The 20,139-nt window shown below is 34.9% G+C and overlaps 1 protein-coding gene across 5 annotated transcripts in view; it reads left to right on the forward strand.

The window, feature by feature from the left end:
- Positions 1 to 20,139, forward strand: part of TMEM156 (transmembrane protein 156) — a 45,187-nt gene that overhangs the window by 7,418 nt on the left and 17,630 nt on the right. For 2 of the 5 annotated variants that reach the window (XM_071216954.1, XM_071216955.1), the window contains exons 3-4: positions 16,149 to 16,415; positions 18,058 to 18,318. In XM_071216954.1, the coding sequence (XP_071073055.1) occupies positions 16,154 to 16,415; positions 18,058 to 18,318 (523 nt within the window). In that variant the 5' untranslated portion in view covers positions 16,149 to 16,153. Of the gene's footprint in view, positions 1 to 4,031; positions 4,256 to 8,376; positions 8,513 to 16,148; positions 16,416 to 18,057; positions 18,319 to 20,139 lie in introns of those variants that run through there. The other 3 variants (XM_004459385.4, XM_004459383.5, XM_058299652.2) reach the window with 3 other exon arrangements.

Genomic DNA, 20,139 nt, shown 5'->3' on the forward strand with positions numbered 1-20,139 from the left:
CTTTGAAATAGAGGATTCTCTAATTTTTAAAAATTTGAATCTAGCACGCAATGTGCAATTGTTCACTCTTGATTAGAAGTATTAAATACATTAAAGTATTTTAAGAACTTGGGTTTCAGAAATGAAATACGACTTAGGAAAGTTAAACACTAATCAGTCGTAGCAGCTACTTATGCTTTAGATTTATTAATCTTTTATTCTTTCATTGAGATAAGAGGGAGAAGCTACAGTGGGTGAGTAGTCACAGATTTGTAGCCCTCAGCAGTTCCTAGATTCTCCTTTTATAATCCAGTATATTGAAGATGCTTTGGAAATTGCAAAACAAAACATGGAAATGTGGGCCATACCATTATTATCAACTCTTACAAGTTTTTAGAGGGAGATGGCCCTGCTTTTTATGTTTGTTAGTATGCATTCCAGGCAACAAAATCATATTGCAAGTAAATTTTGCGTTTAAGAATAACTACTTGATAAACTATAAATTGTTATAATATTATAAACACAATGGGGAAGAGCTATATTTCTCAGCATAAAATTTATGTACATAATCTACCATATTTTATATGCTTTCACAAAATAGTGAGGGGAACACCCCTCACCCATGTACAAAATGAAAAGGCAAATGACTACCTGGGAAAAATGCTTACAGCATGTATAACAATTGAGGAAAAAACTTATAAATCAACAAGAAAATATGAATGGTCAAATAAAAGACATGAATAGGAAATTCACAGGCGAAGAAATTCAAATTGCTAGCAAACGTGAAAAAGTTCACACTAGGAAAGACATGCAAATTGAAACTAGTTTTTTCTTACAAATTGACAAAAGTTATAAAATGACTAGTGATGAAGTTTGGTGATATTTAGGTACCCATACACTGGTGGTAGAATATATGTTGACATAACTTTTCTGGAAGACAACTGGCTATTGAATCAAAGACTTCAAAAAATCTTTATACTTTGTTTCAGTAATTCCACTCTATAATCATAGATTCACACAGAGATTTATATATGTGAATATTCGCACTGTGGTGCTATTTTTTAAAAAAATCAGTTTTATTGATACATAGTCACAAAGCATAGAATCCATCCAAAGTATGCAATTGGTATTTGGTATAATCACAGATTTGTGCATTCATCACTTCAATCACTATTAGAGCATTTTTATTACTCCAATAATAATAATGATAAACAAAAAACAGACCAAAAAACTCTGTCCCTTAATAATCATATCTCAATCTTTCTATCCTTCCCCTGCCACTATATATAACTTTTAAAAATTACTGTAATTGGAGTAGGGTTAAATGACTTATGATCTATCTATGGGTCAGTCTTTAAAAATAAATGATACTACTGAGCTTTGAAGTGTGGGTTACTCAGAGATGATGATGGTACACACATCTAACAGAAATATGAGAAAGAGGAGAACACAGATCCAAGGTAGGGGACAAGAAAAGGAAGTGTTGGGAAACAAAGAGAACTCTCACTTCTCAAGCTCTGGGAGCAACCATGGTTTCCCATAATTTCACATGGTAAATTCCTCATTAGTGTCTAACAATAACATAGAATCATACACTTAAAGGTTTAGAGTTTGCTACAATTCAGACCTTCCCAGTATGTATATCAAAGCCACAAATAGCATCGTTACAGAAAGTTTCTTACACACCATTCATTGCTGGTCTATTCCAAGTTTGTTTATGTTTCCAACTTTTCTGTTACCTCAGCTCTATCTTCAAAATAAAATTAAAACATAAAATCAAGGATTAGCACAAGTGATGTTCATTCATTTCTGTGGCAGTGTAATTTTAAATTGGATTACCTACAAGAAACTGCAACATAATTCTTATTTCTTAGTGATTGTTGGTGTTTAAAATAGAAATATTTAATGATATATCTTATTGTGTAGCAGTTGTAATTATAATATTTTAGTGGATGAATTATGACAGTCAAAAGAAGCAAGATGTTTTGATCCTTTAATTTTATCTCTTGCCATTGAATCTTAGAGAAAATTGCATTTATAATAGAATAACTGTGGACAACAAAAGATTCCTAAAATATCTGAGGTCATATTGTAATTTTCTCACGGGTCTGTTAACTCAGAGATGGCACACTGGTGTCCAGCAAGTGGATTGCAGGTGAATCTCTGAGGGCATACCCTCTTTAGAGTGCCATGTAGGGCCTGAGACTCGGACTCCCTGAGCCAGCCTCCTGACCCACTCTGTGGACGTCACTAGAATAGTCAACTACAGAACACATGGGCCTGCCAAACACAGGCAAGGGACCCAGGGAGCTGCTGGAAAAGTTCATCTCCCAAGCGCCCAAGGACAGTATCCCCAGACTGAGGCCAGGGTAGAGCGGGAAAGGTCTGGGAGAAATATGACCACAACGAAGGCTCACAAATCAATACAATTTAACATGAATAAGAACATAATTAAAACACCAAAACGTTACTGTAAAATTTCATAGAAAAGAATAGATATGAACCACACTAATTTTGGTAAAATAAAAATTTAAGTGGAAGAAGAAAGAAATTTTAACTGTCTTGTTGAGAAACTTGATCAAGGAACTAAACTTGAATTAATGGTGCTATATCAAGTAAATGCTTTTTTGATAAATTTCATTGCCATGGATAAAATAATTGTGGTTGAAATGTTTGTCATCCTGGATGAGTCAGAATGTCTCAGGGGACCAAAACAGAGTTAAAATAGGGAGTAGAACTTCCACTGATGAAGCCTGTGAGACAGGGAGGGCGTCAGGCCATGTCCTTCCCCCCTCCCCACCAGCATCTCTGCCACAGGTTGGGGGTGGCAATTTGACGGACAGGAGGAAAACAGAGTAAGAGACCTTAGATCTGAGGCTAAAAAAGCCAAAACGGGAGTAAGACGTCAAGCATAAGACATTTTATGAACGTCCTCAAGAAGAATCGGTAGGAAAGTCTATATCATATCCTGGCCTGAGATGGGGGCAGGGGGAAGTGTAGAGGAGGGAGTAAGCAGTAAAGCAAGAATCATCAAAACACTGGAAAACTGGGCTTTCGAAGTAAAAATATTTATTTGCACATACCCTTTATTCTCCATGTATTTTCCCTACCCTTTATCTATATGCTAAGACAAAGGATTTTATTTCACTGGGATTATCACAATGAAGGAGGCTTCTTTGACATGGGAACAGAGAATGCAGATCCTGTAAGGATTGTCACTGTGTTTCTAGGCGTAATGATAATGAGCCCCAATCTACTGCTTGCGTATTCTTGTACTGCTTTTAGTTGAGCCTCCCATTTTTTATTGTTTACTGCCTTCTGGACATAGTGTTTTCTAAACACCAGAATCCTGCACGGTGCCTGGGCCTTAAAAGGGCATCAATAAAAGAAGCCAGACAGAAAGTGCTACATGGTATAGTTCCATTTGTATAAAACGTCAATACAAGTAAATATATAGAGACAGAATTGTGGTTATGTAGGACTGGGGAAGGATAGAGGGATTGAGAGGTGACTGCTAAGGGGTAAGGGGTTTTTCTTCTTGGAGTAATGCAAATGATCTAAAATTGATTATGGTGATAGATGCACAACTCTGATTATATTGAGAGCCATTGATTGTATACTTCGTATGGATGGTTGGTGTGTGACTATATCTCAATAAAACTGGCATTTTAAAAGGGGCATCAACTGGGAGAGGGGCTAGTTTATGGGAACTCTGTGCTTTCTGCATGACTTTTCTGTAAACCTAAACTCTAATTTTTAAAAAAATGAGAAAAGGGCAACAATTATTTAATGAATAAATGAATGAATGGCATACATACAACTTGGACGCGACTGACCTTCAGCCTTTTATTTTTGGTGACTATATTGAGGGTTTATACTTATTCACATAGATTACTAAATATGGAAAAGTAGCTTCAGAATTAGAAGGGAGACTCCTTTGCTTTTTGAGGTCATTTATTTATCTTTTTTGTTTAGAAGATAGCTTGAAAGTACTTATTATTCAAGGGTCGCTTTCTTAATGGAAAGTGACTCAAACGAAGAAGTGTCAGTTCAAGGCCTCTTTTTAACGTCTTACCGGAAAGGAAGTCTGAGGTAAACTGCGTTAACTTAAAGCACCAGATGAGGCTTGAAGCAGGAAGAAACACACAATCCATGTACTGAATGGGAGCACGTTAGTGTCATGTGGACATGACAAAAACAGCCCCGCTTAAATTATGTATGGCCCTACTGATCACATTCATTTTAATCTTGCCAGACTATTTCAAGACACCAAAAGGTGAGTGTATCATCGTAATCTATATTTCCTTTTAAAATTTTATAAAATTGTGTCAGCTGATGATCAAAGAAAAGGTCTCTTGTTTGGATACATGCTGCATTGCCTAAAGTTCTAAGACTGAAACACTAATAAAATGAGATTGTAATTTTAGATAACAGTTACATAGCACAGGGACCTTATTCATATTGCTTATTTACAAAAATGGAAAAAAGCACTTAAAATCTATAGTCTAGATTTCAAACACTAAGCTTACAATAACCTCATCGCATGATTTTGCATTATGCAATAGTTTCCTTCAAAACAGTTTAAAATATGTTTTTACATTCTAGAATTATCTAATCAAGAAAGTGGCATTTATTATATTAAAAATGCTCGAATTCCCACCCTCACACTATTTCACACAAATAATTTACCACTACTTTTTGAAAAACAGGAATATTTGTACATTTCCAAAATGAAATTAAAATAAGATGGGTGCAAATTTAAGCGGGTGTGTGTGTTGTGTGTTTGTAACTAGAGCAAAATGTAATAAAATTAACTCTGAACATTTACAAGAATCCTGCCTGATATGATTGCTATAACCTAGATCAGGAAAATAAATGGATGTAAATGTAAACTATTTTTGCATGTTAGTAAAAGATTTGAAAATGTATTAATGTGACTGGACAGTAACTATGTTCCCTACCATTTAATAATAAGAAAATGCAAAGATGGAAAATGCTGTATTCTATTAAAAAGTTATCATATGAATTTCATTAAAATCCAGAGGAAAAAACTGTATTTGATGATTTACCATAATGATTATTTAATGTTGTATATATATGATGCTAACTAGCTATATAAAATATTTTAGCTAATATATTTGATGACATATTGCATTGATTATTTAATGTTGAATGTACATGATGCTAGGTAGCCAGATAATGCCTTACATTAGTATGGTACGTTTGCTGCAATTGATGAAAGAATATTTTTACAATTGTACTATTACCTACAGTCCGTGATTAACTCTAAGGTTCACCATTTGTGTCATGTTGTCTTATAGATATTTTTGAAAATGTTATACAATAACATGTATACAACCTAAAATTGCCCCCTTTTACCACTTTCAAGTAGATATTTGGTACTGCTTACTACGTTCACACTGTTGTGCTACTATTACCATCCATTATCAAAGCTTTTCCATCATACCAAATAGAAACGTTGTACAATTTAAGCATTCACACTATTGCCTGCCCCCACCCTGGCCCCATGAGTTTGCTTATTTGAATTATTGCATACCAGTGAGATCATACAATATATGTTCTTTTGTGTGTAGCTTGTTTCTCTCAATGCAATGTCTTCCAAGTTTCATCTGGGCTGTTGTGTTAGAACTTCGTTCATTCTTTTTTTTTTTTAAAGATATATTTTATTTATTTATCCCCCCCCTCCCTTGTTGTTTTGTTCTCATTGTCTGCTCTCTGTGTCTGTTCATCTTCTTTTTAGGAGGTACCGGGAACCAAACCCAGGACCTCTCATGTGAAAAGGAGGCACCCAATCACTTGCATGACCTCCACTCCCTGCTTGTGTCTTTCATTGTTTCTCCTCGTTGCAACGTCATCTTGTTGAGTGATGATCTTGTTGCATTGGCTCGCTGCGCCAGCCCATCATGTCAGCTTGCTATCTTGCTCATCTTTTTTAGGAAACACAGGAAACCGAACCTGGGACTTCCCATGTGGTAGGTGGGCGCCCAGCTGCTTGAGCCATATCCGCTTCCCTAGAACTTCATTCCTTTTTATGACTGAATAATATTCTACTGTGTGTATATACCATGTTTTGTTTATCCATCTTTTGGTTGATTGACATTTGGGTTGCTTCCATCTTTTGACAATTGTGAGTGATAAAAACATTCTTTGCTAAATAAGCACAATGTGCAATTTTGTGAATGACTGAATTTTAAAAATTTCTCTTGGTTTTCTGTCTTTGTATTGCTTAGATTAAGCAACCAGAGCATATATTTCTAATGTTTGAATTCATGTTAAATTCAAGTGAAAATATGTTATAAAGGGAATAGTTAGAATGAAGATAACCTATTTCAATGCTTAAACTGTTGTTATAAGATAGTGGGCTGAGAGGAAGTTCACTAGGTAGTTATTTAAGGTAGGTCATGTAAATGTACCTAGCCTCCATTAGATCAAGTTAGGTTGATCTAATGAAAACCAGGTAGTAAACTTGAAAGAGATTTAACAAATTATTTGCTAAGTATTGGAATTGGTGACTACAAGAACATATTAAAGACTTTCCTTTTTCTGTCAGATGCATTGTTCTTTTAGTTCTGTTTCCTTAAAGTGTGAAGCAGTGGTGGGCAGAAAAAGACAGTTGCACAGAAAAATTCACGGGGGTGGGTGGGGAAAGACACAGGTGGGATTAACATCAGTTCTCAGCACTACCTTTCCTTCTCTCCAAATTTAAAATTTCCATTTCTCTTTTCTGGTCCAAGAATGGTACAGATATTTCCCAGAACTCTTTTTAAGGTGATGGAATTGTATGGGGATTTCATTTCAGAGGAACCCTACTTGGGGCCAACAAACAAAAATGTTTGAGAGCCACTGCCTTATCTTGATGTCATTTAGTGGTTTAAAGAATTAGATACTAAGCTACCATAGATGATAAATTGATTATTAGGCAAGATGTTTTACATGTGCAGTAGTGTAAAAATAATGCTTTACATTGTTAATGGTTTAGGAATCATCAGCAACATGTTCCTATAGCCTCATTTATACAATCCTATCTTGATTAAAACTAATGAGTCTAGATCATATTTGTTATGCTTTTTGTTAGTAATTTTTAATCACAATAACAGCTGGTCTATTAAATGAGTTTATTTACTCATTTTATTTATTTCTGTCAACCAATTTGTTTTGTAAAATAAAATATCTGGAGAAATTATATAGATGGGGTGAGAGTGCTCATTTAGAAATGCTGAAATTAATCCGGACGTTACCCTGTCTAGTCTGACCCTCTCTATCTGTTATGTCTTTTTCCCACCCTATTTTCTCTATTCATTTTAATTTCTAAGATAAATACTGTAAAATGATTTTTACTTATAAATTATTCACCAATACCCTGTCTTTTATCTGTCAAATGAAATAAAAAAGAATCTTAATGAAGAATAATGTATTCATGAGGTTTAATAGATTTGATTTCAAAATAATAAATCCTCTGAAGGCCTACATTAAAAATAGAGCACCATGTTTGATCATTTTACAAGAGTGTATCTGAATCTCTGAATAAGCATAGGAATATTCAAATATGACAATGACACAGTGTAAGCTATTTAGTCTAACTTGACCAAAGAAGGGGAACTTAAATTCTTCAGTGAAGACACTTTATTCTATAGGAGTGTTTTTAACTTTTCAGTTTATTTGAAAGGCAGCAATACTAAGATACAGTAATGAACATAATAACTTGATACCCTTATATTAGATGCAGATAATGGAGATATTAAAAGGAAATGGATACATTTTACATCAGAGCTTCTTGCAATTAAGGGAGCTGAGTTGCTTCCAAACAAGGGACCTTACCAACCTGGCTTTTGCTGGACTTAAGAGTGTTTGGGAGAGAGACCTGGTTAACCCTCGTGTTGCAAAAAAACCCCAGTGATCACGGATTTATTCTTCCACTCATCAGTACTGTCTCCTGTATGTTAGGAACTCATGCCAAAAAATCTGGGACTACGAAGATGGGAAGGCAATTCCTCCTTCAAGAAGTTGTCAGTGGGGAGGGGCTGACTGGCAAGCAATTAAGTACAATACAGTAATTACTGAGTAGCTATGTGTAAAAGGTGTGATAGCAACAGAAAGTTGCTTCCAGACCAGCCTGGGGGAGGAAGCTCCTGCCATTTTGGCTTGCAAAGAGAAATAACTGTCAGAACTGGAATGATAGCCTATTACTTCTCTATACCTGCTTGCAGAAGCACCTTGTAAGAGAGGCAATTATTCTTGATTTTCAAATAAAATTTCTTCATATTAATATCTCAGATATTCCTGAAACCAGAAATTATAGCACAGATGAAAACACCTCAAACCTAATTTTATCTATGTTTGTTCCTCAGATACTTTTAAGAGCGAAAATGACATAAACTGTTTGCCAACTTTCATTTTCTCCTCCATTGCATACTTTCTGATGGAAATGGTAGTGGAATGAGCAGTGAAATTGAAGTAATCAAAGGAAAAAGAAATTCAAAGACTTACAAACTATAGAATAAATTCTGAAAAAGTGAGCATATGTACACATTACTTTGTCTATGTTATGAAGAACATCATAGTAAGCATACCTGCAATAAATCTGCCTAAAAGTGTTATCTTTGCTCTCAAAAAAATCAGTTTATTTTCTTTTTATTGATGGGAGCATTTATAATTTAATCAGTAATTCCCTAAAAAGGTTTGGGATATTGTTTTACATCTATGTTAAATTTTTTATTGAACGAATACTCATACTTACATGTGTCAGGTAATGTGCCAAGTGCTTTTACCAATAGCAATTCATTTTAATTTGTGTTAAGTATTTTAACTCACTTTTGGTGAGCGGAATTTTTAAGAGAAGATGTTCTGAAAATCTTTGGAAGCAAGGAATAAAACTAGATATATAAATATACTTTGTTATAAGGTTTTACTTCTTATTGAATTTCTGAAACATAGCTTCAAATTGACTAATGATATGAAACAATATTTTTATTTTAGACAACATGTGCTGGCAAAAAAAGAAATACTATTGAATATGATATTTTTCATCTTGGACAGAACAGGCCTTTTCCTCTCATTGATTAAGTTATAATGCCAACAACCTTTGCTTGGGATGCTTTTTAACTGCTTGTCTCCTTGCTTTGGTGAATAAGTTCTCTCTTGGTATATCTTCATGTCTTCATAGAAAACATGACTTTCTCTAAAACATTAATGTGGAGCTTTATTTTCTCTTTACAGGGCTCTATTTCTTTTTCTCCATAGCACTTATCACCTATATAATGTACTTATTTGTTATGTATATTTTTTATTGTCTGACTTCTCCAAATAGAATATAAGCACCGTGAAAAATGGGGCTTTTGTCTATTTTGTTCAATGATGTATTCCAAGCACTTATGGCAGTATCTGTCACATTAGGAGGTAAGCACTCAAGTTCATTGTTGACTGAGTTACTATTCCAAGTCATATTATAAAGGCAATAAAAAGGAAAAGGTAACATTTTTGAAGGAACGATTTTTCATCTGCTCTTTACAACTATCTTGTGAGTTAGACTGACCAGGTGTTATTATCCTCGTCTTACATTTTTGAAACATAAAATTTCATCACAAACCTAAATCTTTTAGGCTGCACAGTCTGTGAAATTCCTTTCACAGAATGTTTTACTTAAGAGATATGTGTCTTGTTACCCTGAGACTTTTTCCTGCCACTTTCTTTATCCTTGGGGAATTTCATAGTGCTCTTTACTTCCCTTGTTTTGACAAGTCAAATGAGCAGTTTCTTTCTTATGTCTCAAACCTGCCTTTCAAATAATGCTGCAATAAGTTAAAAGGTGCCCCAAATTTTGCCCCACCCCTCCCTCACTTGTATTTATAGTCTTCCTCCAAAGTTCTCTGAATAAATCTGTATCCTCTATAGATTCCTTAGTACCTCATCTGGTTAACATCACAGATATATTACCATACACAACATGATATAGTTTTCCTTTCTTTTTTTTAAAGATTTATTTATTTTTATTTATTTCTCTCCCCTTCCCCTCTTCCCCCCCAGTTGTCTGCTCTCTGTGTCCATTTGCTGTGTGTTCTTCTGTGTCCACTTGTATTCTTGTCAGTGGTACCCGGAATCTGTGTCTCTTTTTGTTGTGTCATCTTGCTGCATCAGCTCTCCGTGTGTGTGGCACCATTCTGGGCAGGCTACATTTTTTCTCGCACTGGGTGGCTCTCCTTACAGGGTGCACTCCTTGCGTGTGGGGCTCCCCTACGTGGGGGATACCCCTGTGTGGCATGGTACTCCTTGCACACATCAGCACTGCATGTGGGCCAGCTCATCAACGGGTCAGGAGGCCCTGGGTTTGAACCTTGGACCTCCCATGTGGTAGACAGACACCCTATCTGTTGGGCCAAATCTGCTTTCCTATATTTTTCAATATCATGGAAAATTTCTCAGTATTACCTAAGAGGTTGCAATTATTGGACTCAAAATGGAAAAATAATGGTTTTAGGTTTTTTTTTGCAGTTGAAATTGACACTATTTTTGGATTTATGTGAATTGTTAAAGAAATAGATCTGCGACCAAAGGAAAACATATCTCAATCAATGTTTTTAAAATTAGGTAGCTAAACCATAAGCTCTCTCTTATTCTGGCAGCCAACATTTTAGAATTGCTGAATTATGTCACATATTAGCTAATGATGATGAAAGGTCTTTAGAAGTATAATTTACACACAATAAAATGGAAAGAACTTAAGTTCAGTTTCATGAATTCTGACAACTGTATGTGCCCATGTAACTACTACCTCATGCAAGCTATAGAAGATTTCCATCATCTCCAGAAAGATTCTTAACGCCCTTGACAGTCAAATCTTTCCCCACTCCCAAGGCAACTTTCTGACCTGTATCACCATAGATTAGTGTTCTCTCCTCTTATACTTCACATAAATGGGATTATCACACAGTATCTGTTTTTTGGTCTGGCTTCTTTACCTTAGTATGTTTTTGAGATTCACTCATGTTACTGCACGAATCAGTATTTCCTTTTTTTCAATGGTTAAGTTGCCCTTGTATAAATACACCACAATTTGCCCATTCATTCAGTCATTCATTGGGTTGTTTCTAGCTATTGGATATTATACATAATGCTTCTATGGAAATTCTTGTACAAGTTTTAGTGTGAACATATGTTTTCATTTCTATTGGGTAACTATCTAGTAGTGGAATGGCTAGATATATTTAATTTTCTGAGAAACGGTCAAACACGTCTCCAGAGTGGTTTTACCATGTTTCCAATGGCAAAAAAATATTTTTTTTTTCCTAGCTTACACTTAATATACTGAAGCAATAACACTTAGACTTTGTATAGTCTGAAATAAACCTTTTCCAAAGGGGCCTAAGAGCTAATAAACAGAGGAAGAGCCCAGGTATTAGGAAAATATGATTTGACATAGAGGGGTTTCTGGAGCTTCTATTATTGTCAAACAGTGAAGATTTTACTATAAGGTCAGAGATAGTTGAGACTTCTGTTTCTGACAGTCATACCCTGAAAAACACTCTTAGCCCACAAAATATGAAATGTGAGGTAAAGCCTATTAAAAACTCTTAAAATGCATAGCCTGAACTGATAAAAAATAAAACATCTCAGAGGCAAAAAATGACTAGAAATGACGAATCCACAGGAGCAGGCAAACTTGTACAAGTTGGTTGCCTCTGGGTCACCTGTCAGTCACTGATGGTCTAGGGTCTCTGTTTCATTGTGCCATACGTGGGAGGACAGAAGTAAAAGTTTAAGACTAAGACTCTAAAAGGTGACAGCCTCCATTAAAAGGCAATTTAAATAAAAACCTGTCTGGCTTTGAGGAAACTTAACCGTCTTTATCTTGGCCATGGATGGAGCAGGGAGAAAGTCTCCCTTGAGACTCTGTAACGGTAAATTAGCAGTAATTTGTATATTTGAGGTCTTTCTTTTACCTTGAGGTGTGAAAAGCCCAGTCAAAGAATTTAATTTAAAATGGTTTGGGCCCTATTAGAAATCATGAAATACATGGAGACTCGACAGACAAAAGTTAACAGAAACAATAAACAGCAGAATTCAGATAAAATGACAAATAAGCAGCAGATAAAAATGTTATAAGATATAAAATATAAAATAACTATAATTTTATTTCAATAAATAGAGTATTAAAATTTTAAACAGAAAATTTAAAGATCTAAAAATTCATGAGAAAAAAGATGAACAATATAACAGAAAAAAATAGAAAAATTGGAAAAAGTAGGGAAAACCAGGAAAATATACATTTAAATATGCTTTTAAACTACAATCAGATTCCATTTAACACTCACCAAATTGGCAGCAACTGAAAAGCACTGCCAGAATGAGTAGCAATGGGAATCTTTATTCATGGTAGGTGGGGATATGCATTGGTACAACTACTTTGTATAAAGCTTTGGCATTATCTAGTGAAGTCAAAGATACACAAACCAAATACAAGCCATTTCACTCTTAGTGTGTATCCTAGAGAATCTCTTGTATTTATACATCAGAAGTTATTTCTAAGAATATTCACGGTAGCATTCTTTTTAATTTTTTATTGAAATGTAGTTTACACACAATAAAATGCTCCCATTATAAATGTATAGTTCAGTGAGTTTTGAAAAACACATCTATCAATGTAACTATACCAAAATGAAAGTATAAAACTTTCCATCCATCACCCTGAAAAGGTCTCACTTGACCCTTTGCAGCAGAGTTCTTCTCCCAGTGCCATTACAGTATTCCATTTTGTAAAATTTCATATAAATGGAATCACATAATATATAGTCAACTATATATGGTTACTTTCATTTAGCATGCTTTTGAGATTCAGTCATGTTATTGCTTGTATCAGTAGTTTCTTGCTCTCTTTTCCTGAGTAGTAGTCCATTATATGGCTGCATGAGGAGTTGTTCATCCATTCACAAGTTGTTGCACATTTGCAATGTTTCCAGTTCTTGCCTATTATAAATGAAAAGGTGCTATGAAAATTCACGTACAAATTTTTATGTGGACATGCTATTTCTCTTGTGTAAACTGCTAGGAGTGGACTTGTTGGGTCATAGAGTAAGTATACGTTCACCTTGTAAGAAAAGGCAAGTCTGTTTCCAAAGAGGTAGTACTATTTTACATTCCCACCAACAGACGTGCGAAAGTTCCAGTTAATAGCAGCATAATTATGCATAAGAGTAAAAATAGAAACAATCTAAATGTTCACTGTCAGAACAATGAAAAAACAAGTTTTGTAAATTCATTCTAAACAATGTTAAATTAATTAACTACAGCTATATGCATCCACATGATTGAAACATAGTAAGCCAAAGAAACAAGTCACATAAGAACACATACAGTATATTCTGCACGTGTGTGTTCTAAAATATGCAAAATGAAACAATATGTTTTTTTAAAATACATGCATTTTGTAAATATTATAAGATAAAACAAAAGAATGATAAACACAAAATTCACAATAGTGGTTAACTTCTGGAGGGTGTAGGGCTGGTAAGGGGTAAAGTGCTTCAAAGATGCTGGTTGTATCCTCTTTCTTAAGCTGGGTGATAGGTACATAGATGTTTGTTTTATTCATATTATTCTTTAAATGGTACATATGCTTATGAAGGATATATTTTAATAATAAAAGTTTAAAAAGAAAATAGAGGCAGTTAATGTTTCTTTAGTGTTACTTTTTGTTGTTCTTTAAAAAGAGAAAATATTTGACTTGGGCATTTATCGTATACTGTAATGTATTTTACCAATTCTATTTAGTATTCTATATACTTCTTCTGAGAGGGTGCAGTCTTAGTCCTGAAATAATTATGGAGTACATTTCTATCTCTGGGAATGAGAATTTAGAGGTCAGACTCGCAGAAATATCAATGACAGTAGTTAAATTCATAAATCCCTGTGTATGGAGATGAGAATATAGCTCACCTGATGGCCAAAATGATTGAGCAGATTTTATTTATTTCTTCAAATTATACTGGGGAAGGATGCTTCCTCTATTTATTTCTTTTCCAATTGAATTATTTAAAACTTAGGTTTAAAAACATCATAAAATGACCTCAGAGCCAAATATAAAGGCTATATCATACATTCCAGAAAGCCCAGTTGGTCACTTATTGGGTAAGAAGATTGCAATATTGACAGAAAAATATTTCTAGTTCCCTTCTAGGTCATATCGTAGCAATATAAATTCAAGAAGTTGAAAATTTCATAAGATTATAAGTGCCAGTGAGGAAATGGAAAGATGGCAAGAAATAAGTTTTTTCTTTAAGTATTCTAAAAAATAGATTATAGAGTTCCATCAGATAATACATTTCTGTCTCCTTCCTGGGACATTATTACTGAAGCCAATCTTTTTTAAAAATACAGTTAAAATTTGATTACAACCTTGATTATAAATATATCAGACATTTTAAATTGTGTATGGGAATAAGATTTCATCCCTCCCCAAAATAATCTTTACAGCAACTTGTTTGAAATTTTTTATAGCTGAAAATTAAACGTGAATTATTTCAGGTGTCATTTCAAATGTAAAGAGCTGGTAAATGAGCCTTTAATTTATTAACTAATAAAAACATAATAACTAGCAGTAATTTGTGGAACTACTATTAAAATATAAATTCCAGGGAGGTGGATGTGGCTCAACTGATAGGGCATCCGCCGACCATATGGAGGGTCCAGGTTTCCATACCCAGGGCCTCCTGACCTGTGTGCTAAGCTAGCCCATGCTCAGTACTGCTGTGTGCAAGGAGTGCTGTACCATGAAGGGAAGCCCCAGTGTAGGGGTGTCCCTCATGCAAGAAGTGCACCCTGCAAGAAGAGCGGCCCTGCACTAAAAAAAGTGTAGCCTGCCCAAGAGTGGCGCCACACACACATAGAGCTGACGCAGCAAGGTGATGTGACAAAAAAGAGACACAATTTCCTGGTACCACCTGACAAATGAAAGTGGATGCAGAAGAACACACAGCAAATGGACACAGAGCAGACAACGGAGGGGAAGGGGAGAGAAATAAATAAAATAAATCTTTTAAAAATTAAAAAAAAATGAATTCCACAAAATAAAAAAATGCTTTGTATTGGAAATAAGATCACTAGTTAGTTATGAATTGATAGCTTGATTTCCTTTTAAGTTTGAGTAAATCATTCTAAAAAATGAAATAATTCTTGCATTGTACTCCACATTATTTGGAAATCTGAAAAATATATTTTGCCCTATATGGTTATATGAGATATGGTAATGAAAACCACAAAGGTAGAATTAACCATTTCAGTTATTATCTCAAGCTAAAAAAATGACTGTGATTATCTGAAAAGAGTGGTTACTAATTCCTTAGTTGGTTATTACAGCTAAACAGGGATTCCTAATTTTTATGTAGTGAACTTTGATTACTCATATAAACTGAAAGATGACTTTATGTTAAATGAAGGAAGAATTTTTTTACCTTATAGTTTTTACTTTGAAATACAGCCTTGCAGTTTAAAAAATGTATAGTTTTACAAATTTCAAAGTGTTTTCCTATGTAATATATTGTTTGATGTTACTATAACCCTATGAGGTTAGCAGGATCCAGAATTATCATCTCTATTTTGCAAACACAAAATCTCATGGAGATTAATTAAATTGTCCAGGTATCTTGGCAAGTGACAGATACAGCAATAGAATCTTTGTCTTTGTTTCTGAACTCAGTATTCTTTCTATTGTGCCATCATTTCCATGTCTGATGTTTGTTGTCAGACAGAAATAAAAATTATGATATCTTCTGTTAAATTTCATCTTTGAAGGCCTTCTCCGAGTTTTCCATCCCCTGCTCAACTCCATGCAATTGACTTGAGTATCCATTTTGCAATAGACTGATTCAGAGACACCTAAGATTGTCCATAAAAACTTTCTCAGAATAAGGAATGGTTAAAGTGCTTGGCTGTCTATAAGGGGATTTGTTCTCTGAAAAGTAATAGGGAATGTTGACAAATTTAAAAAGGAAATACTTAAATGGAGTAGATACTGTCAATTCATATTAAAAAAGTCACTGAAGCTAAAATGTACTGACTCTGCCTATGAAAAACTGGGAGTTCATTATGTATTTATTTGAAAGCCAAAACTTCAAAATTTCACAGTAAAGAAAGTTTTTTTTTTCTTTTCTTTACAGGAAACATGTTGGAGCTATCATGTCTGGAAGTGTGTTTACAACCTAATTTCACCTATTCACTCTCCTCGAATTTTTCTTTCGTGACTCTCCTGCAACCAGTAAGGGAAACTCAGACTCTTATGGGAATCTTTCTAAATCATTCCAACTTTCAAAACTTCACCGTGGTCTGTAATGGCAACACAAGTGAATTTAAAATGCTTTCCTCATGTTTGGTTTGTGAGTCCAAAGGAAACATGGATTTTATTTCTCAGGAGCAAACATCAACAGGTAAACTCAAAGAGAAAAAGAAATCAAGGATAAATACATAATTCTGTAAAAAAAAATTAATAATAAATTCCAGTTTATAATCCAGAGACCTTGGAACGAACACCCAGTGGTGTGACTCTTGCAGAACCTTGGGATATTACTCATTCTTGGTTTACTTTGATTTATTGAAAACAAAATAGCTCTTCTTAAAACACATCAAAAATGCTACTGTAATTTACATACATTTGATGGTTAATGGATTATTTAGCATGTTCTCTTCAAAAGTAGTGAAGTTTTTCAAAAAAATTCTCATAGTAAAATCAAATTCTGTTTTCCTTAGGAGTCACCGAACTCTTGACACATTTGTAGCTATTCTTGCTTAACATTTATCATACTATATATGACTTACTTTTTTACTTGTCTGACTCTCCAACATACTTCTTGATGACAGGGATTTTATCTTGGTTTACTTCTATATCACCAGCTTATAGCATATTGTGTGACACATAGGAGGCAGACAATATTTGTTGAATGAATAAATGAACAAATAAGAGAGTAAATATTATCTGCATTGCCTAACTGAACCTTGCTTGCATTTATTATGAAGTCAGTGCATGTTAGTTAATTAAAGTGAATCAAATTGGATCATTGAGAAATTAAATAATTCACTTACGGTGATGTCATACACTGGTGGCCTCAAGCCTAAGTATCAAAGTTATTGCCTCTACCTTAGTTTAGCTAAGTTACTTCCTTTATCACTCCATGTTGGCATTTTTTTCCATTCTTTGAGAAGGGGATAAAGGACTTTGGATGAAGTACAATAGATATGTCTTTTAATGTTTACTCAAGTAGTGTTGCAACTAGTCCAGTGCTCTGGGTTGAATTCACCAGAAAGCAAATTGGGGAACTACTCCAAGGATGGATAAAAGAACTAGGAAGTGTCTTAATGATTGGTAGCTCACAGATGCTACTCCTTGGAAAATGGTTGACCCGGTTCCTCTGGCTGTATAGCAAATAACTCAGTGGCTTAAACAACAGCAATCATTTTATTTTCTTATGTTCTGTGTGGATCAGGAATTCAGAATGGGGTTTGGGGTGTTTTATATTGTTGGAGCAGCTGCAAGCCGGGGGGCATCTCTCTCCATGTAATCTCAGGGTTTTTTCCTAAGTGATCTTTCCACTTGGGTAGGTCTAGGCTCCCTCACAGCATGGCTGTCTTAAGCCAGTTGGACTGCTTACCTAGCAGAACCAGACTCCAGCATGAGTGGTTGCTGTACTTTTTCTGTCCTAGTCTTGCAGCATCGCTTCCTCTGCACCTGATGGCTACAAACAAGTCACAAAGCTTCCCATGTTCAAAGGGAAAGGAAATAGTCGTCCCCTATTCATGGAGGAGTGGCACAATTTTAGGGTAACATGTGGGATGGGAAATATGGTTGCAACAATCTGCCCCACAAGTCACCAGGGAAATGTCTGTATTTTCTTTGAGATACTCCAATCCTATTTCATTACATGAAAAATGTAAACTACTTTGATCATTGTTTTTAGTGCAGTGAATTTTCGTTTCCACTTCCTTGAGTAAGAAAAAGATTTACTTTTGAGTTGTATGTACTGTCTTATGATGTATTACTATTTTGTTAATAATGTTTCCTTATTCTCTTTCTAGTTCTTATCATGATGGAATCAATGGAAGTGAAAGCAAATGATTTTCATTCACCTTGTCAACATTTTAACTTCACTGTAGCCCCAGTAATTGACTCTTTGGAGAAATCCACTGCTACCTGTACTCTAAAAACGCACACTAGAAAGTCAGCAATCACTGAGGAAGCCTTAACTAAGGAAAAGTCTAAAAACTATACTTGTGGAATTACGGAAGACCTGAATAAGTGTATACATGTTTCTCTGCACATAGAAATGAATGTGAAAAGTAAGTTTGCAAGGAAATTCAAGGGAAAAGGTAAATTTGGAAATAGACACATGTAATTAGATAAGGACTACCACATTAACTTCACTAAAAGTCAAGTTGGTGGGAAATTTTATTGATGAAATAATATGGTTTGAAAGAGTGTTAGTCCCTTTATTTCTCTTTTTTTCTTTAAAAATGTGCTTTCTTTGGGGACCCAGCTATAAACTGATTTGAGGGGCACTAAAAAGGCCCTCTGCTCCAGCATAACTTCTCCAAGTAATACCATGACATTTGGGTATTAAAGGGCTATATTTCTTTTAAAATGTAAATATTCATGTACAGTGATGCACTGTTAAAATCTTACTTTGAATTGATTTAACATGCCCCCTGCTTATTGCTGGGAACCAGGTCTGTAGGAAATGGGAATTTTGATGTAGTTCCATAGAGTTAGGGTGAGGTGCTGATCAGGCACTTTGGGTCACTGGATACTGAGCAAAGGTGGGAGCCCAAAAGATAAAACTTACCTATGCCTTAATTTTGTTTAAGGCTGATTAACTTCCTACTCACCCTATTCTGAACTATCATAATTCATCCTTTCTACTGGCCAAAAGTATGCCACCACTTTACCCGTAAAATCTAGTCCAGGAGAGCATCTCATGATATAAGCATTTAATGAGTGCTTGTTGTATGCCAAGTCCTGTGCCAGGCACTGGGGACCCAGAGATAGGTGGATATAAAACCGTCTGGGAGAGGGAGACACTGCACATAAACCAATCAGTGTGTTTTAGCGCTATTGGTGCTTTGCTAGCATCACTTGCGTTGCTTTCTGACATTCTAGATATAAGGAAAGCTTTCAGATTGCTTTGGAATGATTTTCCAAAACTTTAAGTATTTTAATGGTGATTAATTTTAAATCATTATTTTATTTTCAAGCTAACACAAATAGGTGATATGTTTACATTTTAAAGGTAAAATATAAGACTTCAAAGAAATTTCTCATGTGAGTTATTTTGCCTAGGGACCTACAAATTCTGTAATTAGGATTATTTCAAGGTATGTATGGAGGAGTGGGGGAAGTGTTGGGGCAATCTGAACACTAGGGTCCATTCCCTCTGGTTCTGGAGAGGGGGTAAAGGTGTGTTCTAGAAAGACTGCACAGAGAAGGGGACTATAGTAAAAACTTAGAGACAAAGATGTTTCGGATTATAGACACTAAAAAGTTATGTTTATTTCAATGTATGTTTACATATCCATCTAATTGCTTTTCTTGTTTTCTAAAGCATAATGAAAAATTTCCATAATTATAATTTTAATATAATTAATGGAAAAATCCATAAATTCTAGACTCCAAAGTATATGATATTTAAAGACTTTTTTGAATCCATAATTCAGAAAGATAGAGTATACAAATATCTTGTATTCTGAAAGAAGTGTAGAAGTTTAAAATTTTTTTCATATTTACTCAGTTCTGCAAAGAATAATTTGATCTCCCTTGAATGCCCTACCCACTGGCGGGGGGGGGCAGGGGGCGTGAAACTAAAATTTAATCCAACCTGGTAAAGGGACTCTGACACACTAATTTACACGTCCTTTTAGGTTTTTTCTGTCCCTTTCCAAGGGCTCCTCTTCAAAATGGACACAGGGTGAGGGGAAGTGAGCAGCTCAGGAGTCTGGAAGACATACTCTACTGAGCTCATGTTGGAACTTTGGTGGGTGCACTGACTGCCCCTTTCCTGCATGTTCTGCTATTGCAATTGAAAGTTGGTGAATGCATAGTCTGCTTTTCAAAGCTTGTTCAGTGCCCAGTGCCATCTCGGTGTCTTGCTGACACTGTAAATCTTC

This window comes from Dasypus novemcinctus, chromosome 1, assembly GCF_030445035.2.
Source record: "Dasypus novemcinctus isolate mDasNov1 chromosome 1, mDasNov1.1.hap2, whole genome shotgun sequence".
NCBI lineage: Eukaryota > Metazoa > Chordata > Mammalia > Cingulata > Dasypodidae > Dasypus > Dasypus novemcinctus.